The 25,399-nt window shown below is 49.9% G+C and overlaps 1 protein-coding gene across 6 annotated transcripts in view; it reads right to left on the minus strand.

Annotated features, from left to right (window-relative positions):
- The window catches only part of MVB12B (multivesicular body subunit 12B), a 104,524-nt gene that overhangs the window by 47,515 nt on the left and 31,610 nt on the right, over nucleotides 1-25,399 (minus strand). For all 6 annotated transcript variants that reach the window (XM_078603511.1, XM_078603512.1, XM_078603508.1 and 3 more), the window contains 3 exons: nucleotides 24,697-24,826; nucleotides 23,625-23,756; nucleotides 5,830-5,927 (listed from right to left, as the gene is read on the minus strand). In XM_078603511.1, coding sequence (XP_078459637.1) covers nucleotides 5,830-5,927; nucleotides 23,625-23,756; nucleotides 24,697-24,826 — 360 coding nt within the window. The remainder of the gene's footprint in view (nucleotides 1-5,829; nucleotides 5,928-23,624; nucleotides 23,757-24,696; nucleotides 24,827-25,399) is intronic.

Genomic DNA, 25,399 nt, shown 5'->3' on the forward strand with positions numbered 1-25,399 from the left:
TGCCACAATTATTTTCAATTAAAAAGCTATCCAGGTGGGGTGGGGGGGGAGGTTTCGAAAGGCTCGTTACAAACGATCGTAGCCATGAAGACAACTTCGAGAAAGCGGGAAGTCACCGGAGGGCTCTCGCTGCTTCGCTTCCCCACGATGAACGTCAAACCGTTGCGCAACTGCTCGTTGCGGCCTTAGCGACGTTTCCGCGAAACGTCGCTCACGTAAACTTTTGTTTACGGCCGCCGTCTTCAATGCGGGGACCCCAAATGCAGAAGTTCATCAGTGACCGTCTCTCCACTGCTGGATGAAGGCCCTCCCGCAAGCCGGCCGCTAACGCCGCACGGTCCTGCAATGCCGCAATCCGTCTTGCTCATGCCCAGTGTACACACGCGTAGTATAAGTCAACGACTGCAGTGTGACAACAGCAGTTGCACCATAGATACTTGATCGGCAGGCTGCGTGCAGTGGGGTAAATCGTGGGTACTGCCCGCTCTTCCAAGACGTTTGACTGGCGTGGAAGAGTAGGCCAAAACTACCCACTAGAGGGGCTCTCGAGAGCTCCTTCTAGTGGAGGCCCTTCCGCCAGCAGCGGCGTGAACAGGCAATTGCAGGGCTGCCCCATTATACTTTTGCTACAAGAATAAGAATACAAACACAGGTCATGTTTATGCAGGAAAGCCTCACCGATTCTCAAGACTCTTCCAGGAGGCTCCTCATCGGGATGGTTGACAAATTCCTTTTGTCAACGAGGGCAGCAGAAGGCATGGGACACGCGCGCTCATATGACGGGGCGCACAACTCAAAACGTCCACACGGATGAAGCGGTGGGGTCTAGCTTGGCTTAATAAAGTATTCATCAATTCCCAAGAGACCACAGCGGCTGAAAAATGACAAACACAGGAAAACAGTTATGAGTGACGAAGCCAAAGGGCGTTCGGACAAGTTACGAGAATCATTCTGGACAAGAACCTGCACTTGGCAATTCACAGAAAAGTGGATGGGACCAGGAGTAGGGGAAGACAGTAAACTAGGTGGATAAATGCCACGGGGGAAAAAAATACCCTGGAAGAGAAGAGTTTGTTTGAAGAAGTGAAACTGGCTGAAGAGAGAGAGAGAGAGACGTGGCAGAAATTCACTCGGCTCCATCGTCGCTTATGAGGTGATGAAAGAGAAAGATGATGACGATGACAATTAAATTGCTCCTTCGATGGCTGCTCATTTGCGGGGCTCGACTGGGGGGGGGGTGCGACGCTAACAGAGCGCGGCGCGACAAGGCTCGGCCCTCTCGGTTATGCCTTTGCTTCAACAGCAGATGGACCCACAGCGTGCGTTTATGAACGCTCGGCCACCTCGAGGAGAAACCCGTTGCCAAACGAGCATTGCTGGGCGAAGCTAAAGAGGATAACGCAGCTACTTGCCCACCGAGTCAAACTAATGAAAGGGGCATCAACCCGCGGAGGAACGCCAGACACCCGGCAACGCGTTCGCAAGCGATTCAAATTCAGTGCCGCTCAATTAAAGTAAAAAAATTAAGCGATTAGTTTTGGGTGGTATATTTCGGGCCTTCGTGGCATTTTCCCTCATTTCCCCGACCACTTACAGCTCCAGAAACATTGGCTAATTGTTAAATTCAAATAATCCGTTTATTTAATTAGGCACTCGCATTCTTGCGGATGAAACCGATTTTGTTTGCAGGCTCCCCCCGGCGCCTGCTGTGTGCACCTACGAACATGCACACATTATTACCAGCGGTACCAAGCCTGTGGCAAGCACTGCCCAGTGGCAGTTTGGCCACACTTGAATATCTCTCGGCCACTAGGAAACCAATTATGAGGCAGGAATTTTATTTTTTTACTTCGCAAAAAAGTAAATTATTTCCTGCTGAAGTGAGCAGAGGCAGTGATGATCTCACATTTACAAACCCTGAAGCAGGGATGGAAATTCCATTTTCTTCGGGTGAGGGCGAATCTCTCCAGCGGACAACCACTGTCGATTTCCCCACACAAAGTGGTACCTATTTTATTCGCCCTGGAGGGAAGATGGACTGTGTCGATGCGCAAGCAAACTTCCGACCGCCAGCCGCTCACTCCCGTTGAGGCAGCCGGCCCAGTTTCACCGAGAGGCCTGTGCCAATCTACTGCTGGGTGGAGGCCTCAGCATGTCGTGTTGGTCACGAAGGTTGGTTTATCACACCTCACCACAACTAATCAACGCAGGTTTATCCACATTTAATTTCAGCGTGTCCGTACATGCATTTTAAAAAACTTGTCAAAGACGTTTAAATATACGTGCCGTGATAATGTTTTTAATTCAGAAGAAAGATATTTTGCATCGATCCTATCAACATTGCAAACCCTTCTTTCACCAAGATAAACAGCACTTATTTGAGCACAATGCTAATTGGAAACCAAGCAAGGCTGTACCCACAACCAGGGGCCGAGGGTACACTGCATATACATCGAGCTTGACGGGCTCATTAATTACAAGACCTATCGCTATAAATTTAGCACCGCAAGCTGGGCAATAATGCCTAGTTGCGGCTCCTGCAAAATCAAATCTCCAGCACTAATAGCTTTAAAGTGGCCGCCTTCGCACGGAAAAAAAAAAACGGAGGAAACTAGCTGGTGGTTAGGAGAAGACACGATCTCACGCTTCGCTCGCAACGCCGCATTAATCCCGGTCTGAGAAGAGACTGCGTGAATAATGGGTAACATCATCATCAGCAGCAGCCACGGTCGATCCACTGCTGGATGAAGTGGCCACCGCCAACCCCCCTCCCCACCCTTGCGACGATCCTGCATTGCAACAATGCACCCAGCACGTGGAATGAATAAATCGCCCATCTCCTCGGCGAACGTCCCCTTGGATGTGACGAATCATAGTAACGAGTTTCAGGCAATGGCAGTAATTTACGGTTCAAAAATGTTCGTTTAAAAAACGTGAGGGGGCGTCGTTCTAAGCGTGTTTTCGAGCTGATGGGCCCCCTCCTGTTTCGCTCGATGAAGGACACGGGGTGTCTACAAAAGGCTTAATTCCATTAATAAAACAATTACCACAGAAGTTTGGGTCTATAAACCTCCACTCACGCTTGGCAGCGTGGAAGATTTTACTGCAAGAGTCTGCTCCGGGTTAGGCCTGCATGCGCCCGGCCGTGGCGTTGGCGATGCGCGTCGTCGTATTGAATGCGATCGCTTAAGGTGCCTCTGTTGTGCGCCGCTATTAAAGATGTCTCAAGATTTTTGCGGTTAACAAAAACTTGAGCGAGTCTGAAGATTTGTTTTTGCGCACTGTTACTCGTCCGGTCCATCACGAATGCGCCACACCGATCACACACAGAGTAAGCTCTTTGGAATAACAATACTCTGCTTACAGTCTTTTGCAAAACTGGCTCAGATTCAAGGATAGATCCGGAACATCTGCCGGAAACCGGGTCCAGGTCTTCTGGGCCCGGAGACACTGGTGAAACTGTGTCGGTCGTGTCAACGCACAAGGTTTGTCATGCGGCCAGCGCTGCCAGCAATTTCAACTGTGCGGTACGACCTGCGGTCTAATTATAATCATTATTTAAATGATAAATGATACCTTTATTTAAACACGGTACAGTTAGGATACTGTAGAATCTCCCCAAGATCCTAGGATTCCCAAGATCCCAAAGCAGGACCCTCTTGACAAAAGAGACATCACCACCCTCGGTGGGGGCTTAACGCAAAAAAAAACATAGTTTTTTAAAAAATTCAAAGCTAGGTAAATGTCAAACAATTATGTACGTACGTCGAACTTCTTTCGCATCGTACGTAGCCAACCGCTAACTAGGTGCAGCAGAGGAGACGTCAAGTCTGGCGAACAGCTACTGCGCCATGCCACCAAATCGCAAGCTCAGCTACTCGAAGAAAACCAACGAGTAACAGCGTGAAACAAACACGTTCAGCGAGGCGGCGTTTATTCCAATGAAGTTGAAATCGGCCCCCAAAAAACCCCCCGATGAGGTTACATTTACAAACCTGGCACGCACGCACGCACGCACGCACTCACGGAGGAGGAGAAACACGCACGTTGCAAACAATCGGGTGATGGCGCGGGTGGAATTTTATGAAACGTCGCACGGCTTGCCGTGGATTTTTTTTTTAAAGCCCATTACCGTGGGCCCGCGATAGATCGTGCGAAGGGACAATCTACAATATTCCAAGGCGGTGGCGGCGGCGGCATTACATTCCGTGCGAGATTACCTGTTGGACAAAAGCGCGCTGCACATGTAAATTAGGGCACCTTCCGTGGAAGCTTCGCCCGGTGCAATTTCCCCACGTGCCATTAACCTTTACGCTAAACCCAACGCCCAAGTGGGAGTAGCGGTCAAAAAGTTTTGAGAATGAGACTCTTCAAAAAAATATATATAAAGGTCGCAGGAGGCGAATGCTGGCCTCATTTACACCCCCCCCTCAACATCCTCCCACCCCCCCCTGCCCCCCCCCCCCACCTGCCCCTCCCCCTGCCCCCCCCGCACCTCTATGTCAAATTCCAATTGAGTATCTCCCCCACCCACCACATTCTCAGTTATTCACCAGGATTCACGGAATAATCACAGAGTCTCAAGATGCTGTTTCAGGAGGGTCCTGCATTCGAAAAATGTGCTTTTTTTTACAGACATAAACACCGAGCTCTTGCTTAAGGTCTCCCGCGCCCTACCTCCCCACCCCCCCTTCTCACGTCCTACGGAGCGCGTCTAACAACCCGGCTCAACGTAGCCATAACCAGCACCGTGCTTGCTGAGCGGCGCTCCTCCGTAGCGGCACCCATCGTCTGGAACTCTCTCCCCGCTTCACATTCGCTGCATCCAATCACCACCCACCTTCAAGCAGCAGCTCATGGCTCTCACCTGTTCAGGGCCTTCCCTTGTCCAGGCTCTCACTTTTCCAGGCCCTTACCCATCCAAGCTCCCACCTGTCCAGGTTCTCACCTATTCAGGCTCTGACCTATCCAGGCCCTCACCCTATCCAGGTCCTCACCCTAACCTAGCCCTCACCTATCCAGGCCCTCACCCTATCCAGGCCCTCACCCTCACCTATCCAGGCCCTCACCTATCCAGGCCCTCACCCTAACCTAGCCCTCACCTATCCAGGCCCTCACCCTATCCAGGTTCTCACCCTATCCAAGCCCTCACCCTATCCAGGCCCTCACCTATCCAGGTTCTCACCTATCCAGGCCCTCACCTATCCAGGCCCTCACCTATCCAGGCCCTCACCTATCCAGGCCCTCACCTATCCAGGCCCTCACCTATCCAGGCCCTCACCTATCCAGGCCCTCACCTATCCAGGCTCTCAGCTATCCAGGCCCTCACCTATCCAGGCTCTCACCTGCCCAGGCCCTTACATATCCAGGCCCTCACCTGTCCATGTTCTCACCTCTTCAGGCTCTCACCTGTTCAAACCCTCACCAGTCCATGTCAGTTACCTGTTGCAGTGGGAAGCAGTGGCATTGCGCTCTGAAACCGTCTCCCCCGTGAGTTCTGTGCTCCGACCCTTGAGCCGAGCGGCCACCTATTGAGGCAGAGTTCTTCACTAATTTTCCAAGGAGGGCCACTTTCGCTGTGAGGGCCACCACACCGCCCTGCAAGGGGTGTTTTCACTCGTTTTGTGTATCGTCGGGGGCCGCACGTCAGGGGCCGCACTAAAGGCCACCAGGGGCCGCCAGTGGCCCGCGGGCCTTGCAATGAACACTGTCTTCAGGTGTTGCAGCTTGAGACGGTGCTCACTAACAGTCTACACACTTCAACGAAGGAGCATTATATTTGTGTGTGTGTGGGTGCAGAGAGAAAAGTGGATTCTTATCTGTACCAACCTGACATGGCGGACGTGTAGATGGCTTGGCTCTGATAGCTGGTGTCTAACCGGGCATCGAACCTGCTGGGCAACACCGGGAGAGGAGCCGAGTCTTGCCTGTTGAATAAAACCAACAGTGCAAACAATCGATCAATCACTTTCATTCGGGAAGCAGGCAAAAGCTCATTGGGCCAGTGACCCCATCACTGAAGATTTCTGTTAGAACTATTATTACCATTACTGTTGTTCTTACACTCGTCAACCCAGCAAAGCCTCACCACCGAGTCTCGTGACTCTTTTGTGGGGAAGGTCCTGCCCAGCTTTTATGCCCGGTCTCATCAGAAGTAAAAATCTACGTAAGGTTTGAGCCTCGACAATGCTTGTACGAGTGACCACTAAGGTATTCTACAGGTTCACTGGACTGCAGCGCTATATTGTCAGCAGACGGCAGTATAACACGACCGTCGCTGGACTGTACCTCTAGGCTCCCATGCCCAGGCTCGCCCCCGCCTTCACCAATCTGCACCGACCGGCATGACGAAGTACGGTAAAATAACCCAGCACGACCCCGCGGTTGTGTCGTTGAGGCTTCTCGCTCAAATCCAGCAGCGGATTGACAAAAAGGTGCCGTGAAACATGCACAAAAGCCCGGCGAAAGCCACATTCGCCAGGTCAAAAAAAAACAAAAATCACAGTGCCAGCAACTGGCACGACAAGCAATTACAGGGGCCGCCTCCTCTTTATCTCACGCTTGCGAGCTAGCGGCGATGCCGTCGACGCACACCTCTTCGCTCGACTTCGCCGGCTTCTCACCGGCAAAATGTGAAGGCTCGTAATTACGCACGCCGTTACCCCCCCCCCGCTCCCGCCCATTGAGCTTTTGTTCTTCACGTAAAAATATTCTTGCGCACGCTGCCCGTATCAACGACGCAAGAGAGGAGGTTTGCCTTTTTCATTTAAATATTAATTACTTGTCTCGAGGTGAGATGATTATTTTTTTTTGCGATTGACATAGCAGCAAGACAGAGGTGGAAAGGCTTTGAAATTGAAAGCAATTTTGATTAAAGCTAATAAATTTAATTACCCTCCTTTCTCAGCATTAGAGTTAGTACACACATCATTTTCACTGTGGTAATTGCTCCCAAAGAGCATTGTTAGACCCTGGTTGCAGTCCTTCAGTAAGCGGCTCCTCGCTAACGCTGAGAGGAGTGCTTTGTGTAACGTCACGGAGTCTTCCTGCAAAATCCAGGCACGCTCCACATGCCGCATCAGAAACTTCATTCCATTGCCCGATCAATCGGCGCAAAATGGCGGTGCAGCTGCGAAGCGGAAACTGCACTCCGATCCCAAACCGCCCCGAGTTTGATTACCCAACGTGGCTAACATCACTGGCGAGAGACATCGAAACTCAAACTAAACTTTGTTAAAGCCAACGGAGATATCAGCCCTTTTGCAGAGGCGACAAGGCCACACATGACAGCTCACCGAAGTGGCCGATATCATCGTCACGCGTGGGAATTCGTGTTGTTTCTACATACGGAGAGGTGCCCAATCGGAGGGCCCCAGAGAAAAATCTGCACGACCACGGGAAGAGAGATAACACACGGAACTACAAATTTAACCTTATGGCGGGACCCCGGGGTCCCATAAGCCCCCAGCACTCGCATAAACTCCTTTGCGACGTCATTATACGTCTGTTGAAGGCGAACGATACGGCAATCTATTCCTCTCGACGAGCTCTACACGATGCGCAAATCAAAGTTTCAAAGTTTAGTTTCTTCTGCGCATTCGTCCTCGCTGCTGCGCTTGGACGACACGACAACAGAATGGACCGCGCCAGGTGGGTCGCGGCGTTCATGTGCGCGGTGGGACGAGTTGGCAAAATGTAATTAATTAATTGATATTTTGGCTTCCGTTTATTCAGGACCCCGGTGTCCCGCCATAAGGTTCAAATATACAACAGGCATTGTTGTCAGGGTCAGGATCGAACCCACGACCTCCTGCATACCAGGCGAGCGAGATAACATCGCACCCCCGTGGCGACCCCTGACATCTGAACTTTGACATAGCCCCCCCCCCCCCCCATCATCCACGAACCTGTACTGAGCAGCATGGTAAAGTATGGTTAAACAGCTCCCACAACCTACATTTAGTGGGGAGGTGTTCATCCAGTGGTGGATTGACCAAGGGCTGTAAATGATAAATGTTATTCTTTAACATGTAGGTCCTTGCAGCCAACATTACGATTCACAATTACATTTTTGGTGAGGCCACGTTATGATTTGGCCAGATCTGTGTCGCAAGACACAGCCAAACAAATTACATTGTAAAGCGTACCGGCATTTAAACGTTCCGATACTTATTGTTTCAGCTTGCCAGTGAGTTCAGGAAATAAGACGCCCCGGAATATATAACCCAACCTAAATATTTTCCCATTGTCAGTAATGCCATACAAAGACAAAGATCCCCCATATAACCTGAACTGACTTTTGGGACAACTGCTATTTGCGACCTCCTATTAAGGCCGGCACGGCACACTAGGAGGTGGGTGGTCAGCAACACGCCCAGCCACCTTTGTCTCCCCAGTGGCGATGTTTACACACCGCACCAGGTACTCCAAAAACGCACCACCAACCTTTGCTTCACGGCGTACCAGAGGAACGGAATTACAAACAAATGGGACAACAACAACAACAAAAAGACAACACAACTTCCCACTTTGGGAAGAGTGTCCACAATAGCATTTCAACTACAGGAGGGAGACAGGAATATTTCAGAGCCGCCAGCTCGCGACCGAGCTGCGCAACGACAGGGGGACGATGCGGTCGCGCGCGTAGAACTTTCACCGCTGGAGTACGACCACGACGCGGCCCGCCTGCCCGCGTCGCGTGCCGTGGCAGGGGTAAGTGAGATGGGTGGTGGGGGGGATAACGAGAAAAGGAGGGGACCGAGCACGCGACTGCAGGGGGAGCGGCGCTTGTCACTAGCCTCGGGCAGACCCCCTGGGTGACACCGAGATCAACTTAGCCAAAAGGATCACCGCCAACCACTCCCAATCCCCTTGAGCGGGGGGGGGGGGGGGAAGCGTGGCAAGACGCGACCGGCAAGAGGCACGGCCGCAAGGGTCTGGAAAGTTATGCTGCACGATGTGCGTTGATGCAGTTTTGCATCTGGGAGCGTGCTCCCATGCTGTGCAGCAGAGAAGCAAACGGCGAGGAACGCTTCATGTTCGTCGCCGTTTGCACGGCTGACTTAGAGAGGTTGCGGTGCACAAGCAGCAGCATTAAGGGTCCGGAACAATGTACTGCACGATGTCTGTGCATTTTGCTGTTGACCTGCCGTGCAGCAGAGAAGCAAACAGGCTACTATTGTTCAGTGCTAATACACAGCTGACTAGACATTCAGAATCGAAATATTTATTTAAACCGAATAAATCCATTGAGTTACAAAGCTCTTTTTCACAGATGTTCAGTAGGGGCTGGTCAGAACGTTACAACAAAACAAAAACACGAAACGAATTGCATAAAATATTTACCTATATTAATCAAACTAAACTATGTTTAATCTTACCAGGTCAGGCCCAATGAGCTATTAGCTCCTTTTTCAAAAGCGACCTGGAATGCAAACACAGTTCCACGGCAGCCCATGAAACCTGATGGCGTGTTATTCAAATGATGATTTAGTTTAACAGCCGTCATTTCTACCAGTGGAGGCCAATTCTTTGTTTTACCAAAGAGATCCCAATAATATTGGCCAAAAGACGAGGCTGGTAAACAGAATGGCAGCCAATTGAGGGAAAGGATGTACAAGAGGATGACCACTGCGGAGACGGAGCAATGAGATCAGCTCATGCGCAGGAGTTAGATGGATGGCAGCAGGGGGCGCTGCGGTGGCGAGATGCTTACGACCTTGCCTGGTATACAAGAGGTCGTGGGTTCGTGGTCATGGGTTCGATACCGACAATGACGCCTGCTGTATAATTGGAGTTTGCATGTTCTCCCCGCGTGGATTTTTCTCCGGGTCGTCAGGTTTTTCCCTCCAGATTTAAAATCATGCGTTTCGTTTAATTACCTGCTATAAATTGGCACACGATAAGCCACTTCGTTGGGCTATAATATGGCCAGGTCGCATCGCAAAAAAAGCTACCTGGTAATATAAAAAAAATAGTTTGTTTGCAGCACTGGACTATGAGGAATGCAGATGGCAGTTCAGACATTGCTTGCTTAAACAAATGATGCTTGGTAATACAACTGTAGAAAGCCAATAGGTTAATGAACTAAATATGTTTTATTTTATAAGAATTACTCCCCTCTCCCATAAGAATCACCATCAGCCGTGAGCAATGCTGGATGAAGACCTGTGGAAGCTGTCGCCATTCCTCAATGACTCTGCGATGCACCGTACATCTGGTACTTACACACGTGCAATTTTCACTGCTCCATCTCCGCGGAGCAAGTCCTCTCAGATACGTTCTCTCCTTTGACCGCCACCCAGTCGTTCAACACGACCACCGGTCAAATCTTCCCTCCTAGCGGCGTTGGCTGCCCAACCCAACATACTTTCTTTTCTTTGGAGTCAATCCGACGTCAGTAACCTGCGTGTGCTCTTCGATCCGTCTCTTCCTCTTACAGCCAACTCGGCGCAATTCCAAGCACGCAACCTCCCCGTGCATCTTTGCGCGCCGTTCAGTTTTTGTCCCATTTTCTTCATCGACCTTTTCCGTAGGAATGCGCGGCTAACACCGGCGGCTCGGTGCCACAAACGCAGATGAGCACAGGCCAGCGCTTGCGTGGGCACGGACACAACGGTCGTTCTCGACTCCAACCACCAGTGTGAAGATTCCATCGAGAGAGGAAGGCAGTGTTAGCGCGACTGGCACAGCAGTGGCATCCACGGAAGGTCAGGTGTCAACAACTGTTCAGATCTGGCAGAGGGAAGGCAGCGACGGCGAGGTACGGCGACGAAAACGGCACCGGCTACAATTATAATCGTAGTCGGTGCCAAGGTCAAAAGGTCAGAATCAGGTAAAGAAGTAATTACTCATTTAGCCGATTGTGACCTCTTGACCTTGGCCCCCTAACCCTGAATATATATACGGCAAGGAGTATCGACGGCCGACTTTGACTACAGCCGGGGAGTTTTTTCAGGTGTCACATCTCGAACCGTCCCAGAAGGCCGACGCCCCAAACACGACGAGCCTGGCCTAAATTATTCAGCGGTCCCGCTCTCAAAACAAACGGCACGGCCGCGACAGATCCAGCGGAAATGGCCATTTGGCGGCGGGAGTGTCGTGGCGGGAGAAACAATGGCAGGAGGAGAGGAGGGGGCGGCAGGAAGTGTCTGTGAAACGACCGCAACCCATCCGCTCCCCATGGGGAGCGCTCGGCGGCTTCCTGAGTGCAAGTGACAACTCCCGCTGTTCGTGGACTTTGTAAAAAAAAGAAAACTCCTAACATTGGCACCAGCAATGGTCCACTAGTGCTCCGACTTCCCAATCTTTGTGATGAATAACAGCAGTGCCTGTCATAATCAAGGTTTTTGGGTTTGATCGCGTAAATATTTAACGTGTCGATAACCCACCACCACCCAACACGGCCAATGAGTAAGGTTTGTCACGTGACCAAAACGTGTCAATTAGCTATCACTTCAGCACGTCGGTGCGATGGCGAGTAACCCCACGACATTTACAACCGAGAACGACGTTTAGCTGGTGATTACAAACATCTTCATCAGGCGATTTGCCAGAATTGTGAAGAAGCCTTCCTGCTTCCGGTCTTTTGATGAAGCCGGTTGTAATGAATAGCGAAACGCCGTGCTCGATTGTAAATGTCGTGGGTTTACTCGCCATCACACCGATGTGCTGAAGTAGTAACTAATTAGCACGCTTTGTAACACGTGACAAACCTTACTAATTGGTTGTGTCGGGTGCTGGTGGGTTAACGACACGTTTATATTCACGCGGTCTCATCCAAAAAACCTTTATTATGAATAACATTGGTCGCAAAGGCGGTTCTTTATTTACTCAGGACGGGTGGCGCAGTGATGAGTCCATTGCAGCGATAAACGTCACGACTCGAATCCGATTCTCGGCCATGGCTAATATGAGTGGCGAGTGATATCTGAATCGGTCCAGGGCCCCGCAACTTTATCAAAACCACGCTCACCAGCGTGATGAAGTATGGTCGAACGACCCCCATGACCGACACCTGGTACAACATGTACCGATGTATCTATGAGATTTAAATTAATTCCCATGCTTAGGATAACAGACACCGAATCGTACCAAAATCGTTGACTACAGTGTACGCAAATTGGATGTTAATCGTGTTCAAATCGTACGCTCACGAAAGTCGTAGAATAACGGTGTGAATGTGACTCTACAAACGAGAAGCAATGCAAACGAGACGCTGCAAGAAAATAAATAACTTAATTACAACCGGAGTCGCGGTGGTTTGGCGAGTCACCAGGGAGCGAATCGGTGCAGGTTTACTTTAAGAGCACGTACAGCGGCAGGCCGCGATTATACACAGCGCAGTCTACGAACCACAGCACCACCACTCCCATTGCACAAAAAGACAAAGAATCCCCCTTTTAGCCTTCGTGCTGCGAGCGAGTACCTATGAAGGGGATGGTGTAGTCGGCACCACGCCCGGCCACCCTGGACTCACCAGTGCCTATGTTTACACATCACACCAGGTACTCACTTAAGGCTGAGCAAACCTAGGGGTAGGCCCTGGACTGGCTCAAGGTTCAGACTGTCCACCAATATTCGCTATGCCTTGGAATCGCAGCCAGGCCCCTGGGTTTGTAACTAAGTGGCGGTGGCGTCTCCACGGCACTTGTGCCATGCGAGGTGGGCAAACAGACAAAGATACCCCATATAGCCCTAACAGACTGTTGGGGCAAGTGCTGTTAGCGAGCACCTATGAAGGCCGCCACGACACACGAGGAGGTCGGTGGCCACCACCATGCTCGGCGGCCTTTGTCTCTAAAGCGGCGATGTTTACACACCGCACCAGGTACTCATTTGAGGCCGAGTCCACTTAGGGGAGGCCCGGAACCGGTTCAGACAATCGTCACCGGTGTTGGCCGCGAGCGGGAATCGAACGCGCGTCGCTGGGCCGCTACGCCAACGCTCCCCTACGCGAGGTGCACACGCACACAAAGACAAACGCGAACGTATACAAGTGTCCAAAACCAAAACAAATGAGCAGCAATCCATAGGCATCAACCAAGGGATTGGATGAACCGGCATTCAATCACGCGCACCTAGGCTGTGCATCACGGCGGCGGCTCAACGACATCCTGACCTTCCAGCAAGGCTGCAGCGCAAAACTCCAGACCATCTGCCTATAATTACCCACAGAGTTTAAACTGCAGAAAAGGCAGGAACGGCGAAATAGATGGTGTGTCCTGCCCGCATCGACATCTGCACGCATTAATCAAAACAGTGCTCGCGTGTTTACTCTTTGAGAGAACCAAAAACAAAAATCGGCCGTGCCAGCGTAAGTTGCTATACCCTTGGATGGATATTCTCACCGCTGGCTGTGAGCAGCCTCGTAAGGACGCTGGCACGATCGGCGATTCTCGCTCAACGAGCTCAGTCCAGCCGACAAGTGACGATTATTTTCCCCGATGGTTAAATTAGTCCTTACGATTCAAGGTCGAGATTTGATTAGGGAATCAAATGGGTTTTTTTTCTTCCCGATTCACGGGTTTCGTTAGTGAAGTTACTCGTCCATTCCTTCTCGTTTGTAGCGTGTAGAGTTCTCTGTTAGTCAGTCGATGCGTTAACGTTAGTCTGTAAATTACAAAGGTCATACATTCTCAAGTATTTACGTGTGCAGTTTCATTGTTATTGTATCGTCAGCGTAAGAACATATTTCCATTGATGAATATTTAGTTTAAAGTGCCCTAGAAAGTCAGGTATATCTGATCGCTGTAGAAATGTAAAATATCAATGTTAAAATAAACTCATTGTCTTTAGCAAAGTGCAGATTTGTGCCAGAAAGGCACAAATCATGTAACAAAATTTAGTATTTACTTGACAAAGGGATAGTTAAGAGTGCAAAGAAACAATAGTAGAAGCACAAGAAGAAAATATGGAAACCAAATGAAACGATAATACAAAAAATAAACACTAACACTACATGCAATGCAAACAAATATATACTTGTAAAACGTATAGAGTAAAACCTTGAATGGCGAGCATAATTCGTTCCAGAAACGTGTTTGTAATCCAAAGCACTCGTATATCAGTTGTGATCACGTGACGCTCGGCTGACAAAGCGTATACACGTACTACTCGTATTGCAAGACCTCGCTCGTTTATCAAATTAATATTTATTTAAAAATGTGCTCGTCTTGCAAAACACTCGCAAACCAAGTTACTCGCAATCCAAGGTTTTACTGTATTTCTACAATTTCTGAAAGAGCGCATTCAAAATGATCATCATTCCCTTTGCATATAAACTCAAAATAACACTTCGGAGTTTATGTACGGCTGAGGTCAGTGGTTCCCAAGCGGTAACCTGGGTACCACTGGCAGTTTGGAAGGGCATGCGACGTGGTCCCGTGGAACGGTTGCAGGCACAACGTCTTTCGCCAAGCGCGGCGAGTGAAACCTCACAGCCCTTTTCTGTGGGTTTCCTCACCGCGGTCCGAGGGCCCCGAAACCACTGGCCTGGGCCACGTGCACCCTCGTTAAGGGCTGTGAAGCCAACGTCAAAGTGGCGCGAAGGAGCTACGTGTGGCACTCATTCCCGCTGGCGGTCTTGCGCCGGCAACGGAAAATTCCACTCCATTCACTGTTAAGGGGCCAGTTCTTCATCGGGGTAATGCTAATGACAAGCCACAAAGTGGTCCTAGTTATTTCTACCCCGGGGGGGGGGGGGGGGGATGATAGGTTGAGTCAAACCACGACCGAGATTTGAACTTGCAACGTGCATATTGTTAACTCAAGCGCCCTATAACCACTACACCACCTGGCCGGAAGTTAATTAGGCTCATGATTAATATTTATGAATATCATTACGGCTCAGTGCGTGCTTGTAGCAAGCCACCACAAACCGATAAAGGGCGCATATAAACAACATTGTATACACAACGACCAAAAACTTGCTTCAACAAAAGGCAACAACATCAACGAACACAGCAACGCAAAGGGGGGAAAAACAAAACCCGCGGCAGAGCCCCGTGGCGCGGGAGTTGGAAGACGCGCACGGGGGGAGGTCGGCAGTAAATTCCCGCGCGGCTCGCGAACTGCTACCGCATCGTCGCTTTGGCGAGCGTAAATCAAAAGCCTCGGAGAGTGGAACGCCGGTGGAGCGAGGTGGTCTGGGCAGCGGAGGTATCGATACGATAAAGACAGACGCGCATCGGCTACTCGCGGCGGGCCAATCCGTCTCTCACCCCCCCCCCACCCACTCTCGGAAAATTTGAAAATCTGCTGCAACCGCGCTGTCAATCGATCCATCGGAATGCCCTCTGGGAAAGGGGGAGAGAGCTAGGAGGTGAGAATGTACGGCAATAGGGGGGGCACCAACGGACGTGTGCGTGCCACATCCCTGTCACCGCTGTTGCTGACAAGATGGTAACACGGGAGAACATGAACACAAATATGGGAGTGTTAGGCTGGGAAAACTATTTAAAACTAGACTTTCGTGACTGCAGGAATTACTCTTTGGTTCTTTCGGTAAAGTCACGTAGAAAGAAAATGTAATTAAATAATAGAACACTTTTCGATTTAAAGCTGTCGTGACTGCAGGGATTCATATTCTTGGATCTTTCGGTAAAGTCACGTAGAAGGGAAATAATAAAATAATAAAAATATAACATCATAAAATTCTCAGTGAGAATTTTATTATGTGACTTTACCAAAAGATCCAAGAATATAATAGAACACTATTTAATATTATTTAATTTATTTTTCTATTATTAAATAGTTTTTTTCTTTTTCTTTCTATGTGACTTTACCAAAAGAACTAAAGAGTTAAACTAAACTATTATATATTGAGCAGGTAAGGCCCACTGAACTATTAGCTTATTTTTCAGAAGAGACCTGGCCACAAATGATAGCTCAACGAAGTGACTTATCACGTGGGAATTTACAGCAGCCAAATACTCTAAACACGTGTTTCTAAATGTGCAGGGAAAACCCGAAGGAGCCATAGAAAATTCCACGCGACCAAGGGGAGAGACACATGCAAACCCCAAATATACAACAGATGTCACAGGGTCGGGATCAAGCACACGACCTCCTCCTGTATACCAAGCGAGATAGATAACATCTCGCAACCGTGGTGTAATAGGTTTGTCCACGGTAATGATCGGCCGAGTTAACAGCACCCGGGCAAACCTCTCGACTTGCCGATTTAAGTCGAAGCAACCAGCAGGCAACGTCAAAGAAAGTTGGTCCCCTTTGGCGTGCGGGGGAAATTTTGTACCCAAGTACCGCCCGGCCACTTTTGAATTCCGACCAACAACCCCGTGCAGGAGGCCCAAACGTACACCCAGGTGCAAAAGTTGGACTCTAGTCAGGTTGCGTGAAATCATGGAACATACCCACAAGTCCCTGCAGGTCACAGTAGCAACGGGGGGGGGGGGGGGGGTTACCCACCGCCATCCGATTTAAGGCACACATTGAAACAGGCGACGGTATGGATATATTAAATGTCAGTGCATTGGAAATTCTGCAACAAGCATTATTTTGCTCGAATGTTGATTTACAAGTGCCAATGTTCGAGTCCAAGTCAATCTAGGGGAAGCCCAAGCCAGATTCAGAAAGCAATCGCCAATTACCACCAGGCGACTAGCCATGTTAGCGGGGGCTCAGGACAGATCTCGCATTGCCACATGGGCACCGGGCGCTGTGCATCACGGCCAGACGGCCACGAATTGGACCAACATTGTGTGCTTAAGGATGTAGTGTGCGCTGCAGTGATCTTATGACCTGCCATCACTGCCACTTGCCACCACGCGGCCGTGACATCACAAATACACGCGTGTTTGCACGCACACACACACACAAGCGTGTTTGCACGCACACACAAACACACATTCAGGCTGACACACGAGCTAAAACATTTGCTGGAATATCATGCTTTACCAACTCCCTTTATCGCAACGTTTTATATGCAACAAGAGAGGGGAGTTAATTATTTATACGTGAAGCAGCGGCGCACAGTGGGCAGCTCAATGCACTACGAACCCAGGGGAGCCGAGTTCGACTCCTGACCACGGCTAACATCACTGGTGTGTGATGAATCCGAACCAGCCCGGGCTGCCTCCCTCCTTCACCAACGCCGCGCTTGCCGGCGTGGTGAAGGACACTCAAACAATCTCCATGACTGACAAGGCGTGGGGGGGGGGCTTCATTCAGCGGCTTGACAAAAGGCAGTGAATTATTATTTTAATTTTTTGTCATTACAACTAAAATCCTGCAACACAAAACCCACCGACAACGACCGATGACACAAACAGTTAATTGGCAGGAAGGGGACAGACATGGCGAGGGGAGAGGGGGGAGTGTGCTGGGGTCCCTGACGGTACTTCCCGCAGAGCAACCTTTAGATGAAGCTAATCTGTATGCGGGTGGTCGGCCTGTCTCGCTCATCAGGCCGGCAAGCGAGCTACGGCTCCCGGGCTCCGGCGAGGGGACATTATTAGGGTAATTAATCTGCCATTAACCAACATCGGCAGCCCCCCCACACCTTCCACCAAAACTGGCACAGCGGTACGGCCGGCCGTGTGACGGGGACGGGCGCCGACCGTGGGGGCGAGGGGGGGGGTGAGGGCATTTATCCTAAAAATAATGTACAGCCACGATCTATCCACTGCTGGATGGAGACGACGTCTAAGTCCCCCCCCCCCTCCCCAAAGCCGTCGCCGCCGCTTTCTTGTGCTCAGGCTGTGGATCTCCACGGCGGAGGGACCTCTCGTGAACATTCCCTCCCTCCTTTGGCTGTCACCCCGACGCTGGGCTTGACCACCGGCCACCGCCCCAATCTGGAGACGTGTCCTGCCCAAGGCACACCTTTCGCTTCTGAAATATCCTTTTGAAAAATAATTGTACTGCAGTACAGTATCCGAACGCAGGAATAATTACGCTTTGCCCGAGCATAAAGTGGATTACAAATATTTTTTTTATTTCCTAAATTGTTTGGTGCTGCTACAAAGGCAGCAAGGCAGCAGGGCACAAATAATAACAAAACCTCAACACGTTCGTCAATAACACTACGTGTGACGTTTCAGGTAAAGGTCCTTCTTCATAGCACGTAACATTTGATGTGCTAAGAAGAAGGCACCATGTGTTGAATGTTCTTGCTATTTAATTAATATCTACAAAGGTAGAACGATTGCGTTTCATCGCTGAAAAGGAAATCACATTTAATTCATGTTGTTCAAACAAAAATAACCCCTGGGCCAGTTTTGATTGTATCGAGTTGCATCAGAGAGGCCATTCTGCTGCCTACAAATTAACACTTAATCAAATTTCACCAACAATAACTTTTTTGCGAGTGCCAAAGCACGCTCGTGTGAGCGAGTGAGTGAGTGAACGGATATTTAACGTGAACATTGATTTGTGATTTACTTGTCTGTGAACTCGCGCTTTAATCTCTCGCCGGATCATGCCGCACCACTTCTAAGCCGTCACTTGATTTTAATGAGCGAGCGTTCACATCGGCGGTCACTGTCTCATTAGCCAAAGTGGTGTAAAGTCCTGCCACGACCTTCACTTGACACTAGGGGGCGGGGGAAATAAATCTGTCAACCCATAAAAAATATGATAAATCTCTTTGAAGTGCATGCTACAGTAAAACAATGTAACTCAGGTTGTTACAAACATTGTTTTTTATTCATTTTCAGAGCGCTTTACACTTACGCGATGTACATCAACATAACTGCGCGACCCTGCTCATTCTGACAACATGATCTGACGATTGCTTGCCTGCTTGCTGCTGCTACATTGGCATGTGGTGCACAATTAACAGAAAGAACTCAACACGTTCATCAATAACACGGCGTGTGTGGCCTAAACAGGAAAACATATAACAGGCGACGTTTCAAGCAATGGCCCTCATCTTCCTAGCATGCAATAATTTTTATCGAGTATTTTTTAAAATTTTGAGATTACTTATAAAAGTGCATAAATACCCCCATTTAAAAACGGATTCCTGCGCTCACGATAAATGCATTGAATCGCGAATGTAGCGGATCAACTGCTCTCCATTCACACACGTGCTCCCCGATCATTTTATGTCAACCCTGCGGCCACTAGAGAGAGGCGCTTCGATACATTACAATGGCAAAAAGAGGTTCGATTCTCGAATCGAAATGCGGCCCCCAAATCGAGACACTTAGTGGAGCCACGAGACAAAAGGCGAATTTTCTAAAGTCATGTCCTGCATGCTCCGAGTTGGAAGTACCTTTCACCAGCGAGCCATCTTGTCACTGACAGAGCCTCATTAGAACAAACGCCAAAATCCTCCAAAGCAGAATGAATTACTCTGCACAGAAATTGTTCACGAGTAACAGCGAGTCGGCAAAATAAACTCGCTGATAAAGAGATCGGGTTGAGACTCGAGCAGGAGGAAGCCAAGGTGTGGACTCAAGAGAAGTTCACCATGATCATCTTTGCTTCATTGGTGTACTTTTGACCATATTTGGTATGCTTTTGTAATTTAAAGGACCCAGGTCACACTTGCAAATGAAGAGTCCTGCTGGTCTCGTGAGATCTCGCCTGGCTCAACAAAATCAACTTGAATGCCATTCGTGCCACTGCACACCTCGCCACATTTCCCCCTTATCTTCTGCCAGATCTCACAGCTGTTGTGGGGGAGTTCACACCCGACCCCCAAGGTCTGACCCCCAAGGTCTGTCCCTCACAATCTGTTCAACCACAGAGTCTGGCTTCCGTGCTCGGCCACGACCTCTGGGTGCCACTCCAATTCCCTGTCTCGGTGACCTCACAAGAGCTCTGGGTGTAACGATCTTCCCTCCCCTTCTCGATTCATCGCCGCAATTCCGTCCAAAGAATTGTTGCCATTTCATTTACATCGTGGCGAATGCAGCTGCCGCTAGTGGCTGGAGAGATCAGGTGAAGTCATTACATGCAATGGAAACAAACTGAAAAACACTCAATCTTCAATACGCCATTTCAATGCGTGCATAATAAGCTTAAGAATCAATATTAACGGGTGAACAGAAGCAGGGTTACATTTGTAGTAATAATAATAAGTGTCCTTTTTTTACCCGGGGGCAAGCCTGAGCCTCAAGATACGTTTTTTTCAGGAGGTTTCTGCACTGGGATGTTCGGCCAATTCCAATAATGAGGGCTCTGCATGCGGGAGGAAGTCCCTGCAGAGAATCCACACATACGAGGAGATATTCACTCAAATCTTCACACAGATAGCTTCAAGAATCAATCTGCTGTGTACTGACACCTCCTGGCCACCTCGCAGCCTAAACCTGTGATCCACCAAAGCTTGCCACCTATGCCATTTCCCAGCCATCAGACCCCGCTCTTGCCAATTACTGCTTAAGACCATAATATCGGTTTTTTTTGTGGGTTACATCGCGTAAATATAAATGTGTCGTTAAACCGGCCACCACCCGACACAGCCAATTAGAAAGTATTGTTACTAAATCAAGCATGCCAATTCGTTACTAGTACAGCACACCGGTGTGTTGTGTTGGAGGAGTGTAAACCCACAACATTTACAATCTGAGTACGGTGTTTCGCCAGTAGTTACAACTAGCTTCACCAGGCGACAACCAGATTTGCGGAGAAATCCTCCCGTTTCTGCTTAAGGCGTTAATCACCCTTCTAGTGACACCTGCTGCCCATGCAAACTTACTTTTTGTTAACAGTCAATGAGATGTCTCTAACTCGGGGACCACAAGAGATGGTGATGGCTTGGGGAAGAGGCCTTCAGCCAGCAGTGGACTGATCATGGCTGGCCATGATGATGCCCATCTCCCGTGACCAGGATGCGTGGTGGTGTGGATATAACGAAGACGCAAGAGGCGCTGGATTGGGCCATCGCGCAATCATTTTTTTTCCCGCACAGCCTTTTAATCTGGCAACCAGCACACGCTTCCCGAGTTTCGGAGCGAGGCGTCTTCTCTCCCTGGAAATCTCAGAGCCCTTCCCTCGCGTGACCACGAAGCCACGCGCGCAAACATACGACGGCTGCCACCGCACCGTCCCAGCACGCCGCAATTACCCTAATTGCTTCTCGCACATACAGCGGTTATTTATAAACTGCTTTCACTGCAAAGCAATTTTCAAACCGTGCGTGCGCATGCCCCCCACTTTGCATCGTCGCTTCACCTCCCCGTACGCCCACCATGCCCAATCAACCACGCCCCCCCACCACCATCTCCGCCAATCCTACCCGCAAGAGTCTGTCGGGCAAAGCTACGCCTCTCTAACAGTGTGTTGACGTAGAAGAGCATTAGCTAACTTACAAGGTGTGAAAATAACTTTGAGTTTTGGGTTGCCCATGTGGCAACACATTTAGTATGTTCTAGCCATATAATAATGTTTGTGTGGTGAGATCGCCCACTATGCGTGGAGACCAGGCTGGTTTGTTGAATTTCAAGGTTAAGATGATGACCCAGCGATGGGATTTTCACCAGCTGCATGGAGTTGGTCAAACGGGGCAGTGAAATCACACTAAAGTGGGTAAAATTGTGAAGAAGTCTGAAATCCGCTGTGTTATAGTAATTATCATTTACAGATCTGTAACCCCTGTCTTCCCGACATCTCCTGCTGCTGTTGCTGATTTCATTGGGGATGTGCAAATTATACAGTAATAGAGTACACAAATACTGTGCACGTGTGTGGGTGTACAACCCTTTGTCAATCCACTGCTGATAAAAGCCCCCCCCGAGCCACATCAGTCACGGGGGGGTTGTGTTTGATCAGACTCCAACACGTTGTATCTATGTATGTAGCACTTCTTTCGCACCATACAAAAACAACCATGCTAATCGGAGGTGCGGGGGAAGGACAATGTTGCTTCGCATGGAATGATGGGGGGGGTGGGGGGGCAAGAGAGGTTCAAATATCACTGCCACTGACAGAATCCGTGACCGAGAATCGAACTCGCGTCACCGCGTACGCAACGCAGTGCGCGCTAACCGCTGCGTCTAGCGCTCCCACCCGTACAAACACGACAGACGCTATTATATTTGGCAAGTGTAGTTCAATCCCACGATGGTTCCCAGGTTTGCCCACAGTGACGTTTAACGGTGTCGCCCGCAAACGCACCACCCACCCCCCATCGCCTCTTTCCGCCGCTCCGTAAAAGCGGCGGAGCTGAGCAAAGAACTCCGAGGAGAAGCGTAATTTCCGAGCGCTCGCGCGCGAGACCCGCCACTAAAGATCTAAAAGTTCCCCTTTGCCTGCCGCGCGCGTTCCACCAAGGCCCCTGCATGTTTTTGGATCGCGCGCTAATTGCGCCGCGCCGCAGTCGTGCGCCCAAACAGAGCCGCGCCTGCGCGCGCCGCGAGTACCAAAGGTGCAGGCATTAAGTGGTCTTTGCTGCCAGATGGCGGCTGCACACAGGGCTAGTTTAAATTAGGCGGAGGAGACGCTGCGATCTGCCCCGGGAATCCGCGTTCGTCACAGCCAGCTGCTCGCCGCCGTATAAGTAGACGTGGGCGCCGGGTTATTTATTTAACGAACCCAAGTCGTTTATTAGAATAAATATTTGGAACGGGGAGGGGGGGGGCAGCTTTTGGGGTCAGGTCTAATTATCCGTACGGCCGTAGAAGCTTCTCACAAACGAACGAATAGCATAGACGTGCTTTGATGCAACAATTAGCAAATATCAAAACACCACAGGCACGATGCACTGTGTATGTATTTGGGTGATTTGTTTATCTTTCTTGTACTTTGCACTACAATTGTATTGTTTGTTGTTGTAACGTTCTTACCTGCCCCTACTGGGCACCTGTGATAAAGAGCTTTATAGCTCATCGGATTCCTCCAGTATAAATACATATTCTGATTCATTGAAACTATTTAGAAAAGTTAAGTGCCCTTGGGGGCAGGATATGTCACCAAAAGGGTTGATGGCTGAAGGGTCAAGAACAATAACAGAGTGACAGCCACAAAATCGAACACGTCCGAGATGAAGTCCACTGGAGAGATGGAGCGACGAAATTAGTTTGTGTGCAAGTGCGGGGTGGATTGTTACACGCAAAATCATAAGAGAGATGGCGGCGGCTTGGGGAGGCCTTCGTCCAGAAGCGGATTGACAAACAAGCTGGGAGCCAAGTTGCTTGAGACGAGTCAATTTCTCACCTAGTTTATTTATTTCTGTGGAAGGGAACGTGGAGTGGCCAGAAACCCCCCACCCCTTACCCTCTACACCCCCCCAACCCCCCAACCCCACTTGCGGAACTGGAAGTCACTGTAAACCCATTCAAAAGGCATCGGCAGAGATTCTCCAAACTCTATGCACCCACAGAGCCACTGCCCATCCTCAACAAATATCTGCAGACCGCCGTGCAAGTCAAAAAGGTCAGATGGTGTTTTTTGTGCAACAAAACTTAAAACCATCTGCAACAGTTCCGCGGACCACTTCCCGCGTGCGGCCTTGCGGAGGAGCACCAAGAGGCCCGCGGACAGCAGATCGTAAACAACCGCACTACCGCACAGATTCACCGACCACCGTCGTCACAGCTCTGCTGGCCCGGTGCCTATACGATCCACCAAGCACAACTCCCCAAAGCACTGAATTTGAGGCCCTCCATCCCGACAGAGGTGGCAAGTGAATGAGGGGGCAGTTGAGAGTCACGTACCTTGGGGGCATCTTGGGTCTGGGGGAGGGCGTTGGGGTTGGCAGCTGGGGGGCGCTGGGCCCCCTGACCATGCGGAAGGGAGACTTGGGAACCCTGCCTAGCTTGAACCACAGCCCCATGCTGTTCAGCTCCCTGCAAAAAAAGGTATCAAAGACAAAGATCCCCCGTATAGCCTTAACATACTTTCGGGGTAGGTGCTGCTCACGAAGGCTGGCACGGTACGCGAGGGGGTGGGTGGCCAGCACCACACCCGACTGCATTTGTCTCCCCAGTGGTGCTGTTTACACACCGCACAAGGTACTCATCACACTGACACGTACCCAACCACATTTAGTTCTAAGTATACGTACCGAATGAGAGCACAAAAAACCATCGAGTTATAATTAGGCTAATTTCCAACTAAAATATCAATGCGATAAGGTAATAATTTCTCTCCATAGCAGGGTTTGAAAGTGCGTCCCTTAGTATGTGGATAATAAACGTCACTTGATGGGACATTGGAAGTAGTTCTGTGAAATCTGGTTCAGCAGGCTATTTTCTCGCCCACAGCTCTGTCGTACTTAACATTTCCAAATGCACATGACTTGGTGATGCTGCGTTGGCAATGATGCAAAAGCACAAATAACAAAAAACCTCAACACGTTCGTCAATAACACTGCGGGGCCTTAAAACGAAAAGAATAGAATAGGCGATGTTTCACGGCAATGGCCCCATCTCATATCACAAACAGAGAAAGGCCTAAGAGTGCGTGGCTAACAGTTGGTGACGGCAACATGAGGCCCGATACGCATTAAATTACAACAATATATTCTGGTGAACCATTATTTTGTATTGGCATATGTAGGTTACTCCTGTTCCAAACAAGGGCCATTGCTCGAAACGCCGCCGATTGTACACAGTGTCATTGGAAAACAAGTTGGGTTTCTTTAATGTTCGCAAACGATATAATAAATCTCAAAGCAGTCGGTGCAACCCCGACGAACCCACTCTGTACAGCCAGCCAACTCGCGTACGGAGCAGCGGATAGCGCGAGTGTGCCCAGCCGGCACCCCGTGCCCCGTGCCCCCCGTACCCGATGAATGTGTAGTGCGGCGGGGGCTGGCGCGCCCGCCCGTTGACCTTGACGTCGCAGACGGCGACCTCCGTGGAGTCGCGCGGGATCAGCTTCACGCACAGGCGCTTCTTCTGCAGCGCAGGCTCCTCTGCGCGGTGCCACACGCACAGATACAGAGATGCACTAAGACAAAGGTCCTCCGTGTAGTCTCTAACACACACACAGTTGGGGCGAGCGCTGCGAGCAAGCGCCTCTCGCGCTCGGCAGGGGGGGGGGGGGGTAGTGACCGAGTACAGCCGCCTTAGTCTCTCCCGCGTTCGTGTCGACACACTGCACCAGGCACTCGTTTCAGGCCGAGTTGACCTAGAGGAGGTCCAAAATCAGTTCAGATATCGTTCGTAACCAATGTTGATTGTGGCCAGGAATAGAACACAGGCAACGCTGGGTTGGCAGCGCAGTAGTGCGCTAACCACGGCACTACCGCGATCCAATCACGCGCTACCTCCACCACTGTTGGCATTATTCGTTGGGTTTCTGGTTATAAGTAGGAGAAACAACTCGGCGAATTCGTATATAGTGAGCCACCATCGCGTGTTCCAAAACAGTGTTGTTTCTGTTTAGCAGATTCTTCTGGTGTTGTGTACTGTGATTTATGGGTTGTTGTTGCATTAGTGTCCTTACCACAGCAGTCTACAATTGGTTGGAATTTAAAACCTATTCT

Source organism: Lampetra planeri, chromosome 20 (genome assembly GCF_965212315.1).
Source record: "Lampetra planeri chromosome 20, kcLamPlan1.2.h2, whole genome shotgun sequence".
Classification (NCBI taxonomy): domain Eukaryota; kingdom Metazoa; phylum Chordata; class Hyperoartia; order Petromyzontiformes; family Petromyzontidae; genus Lampetra; species Lampetra planeri.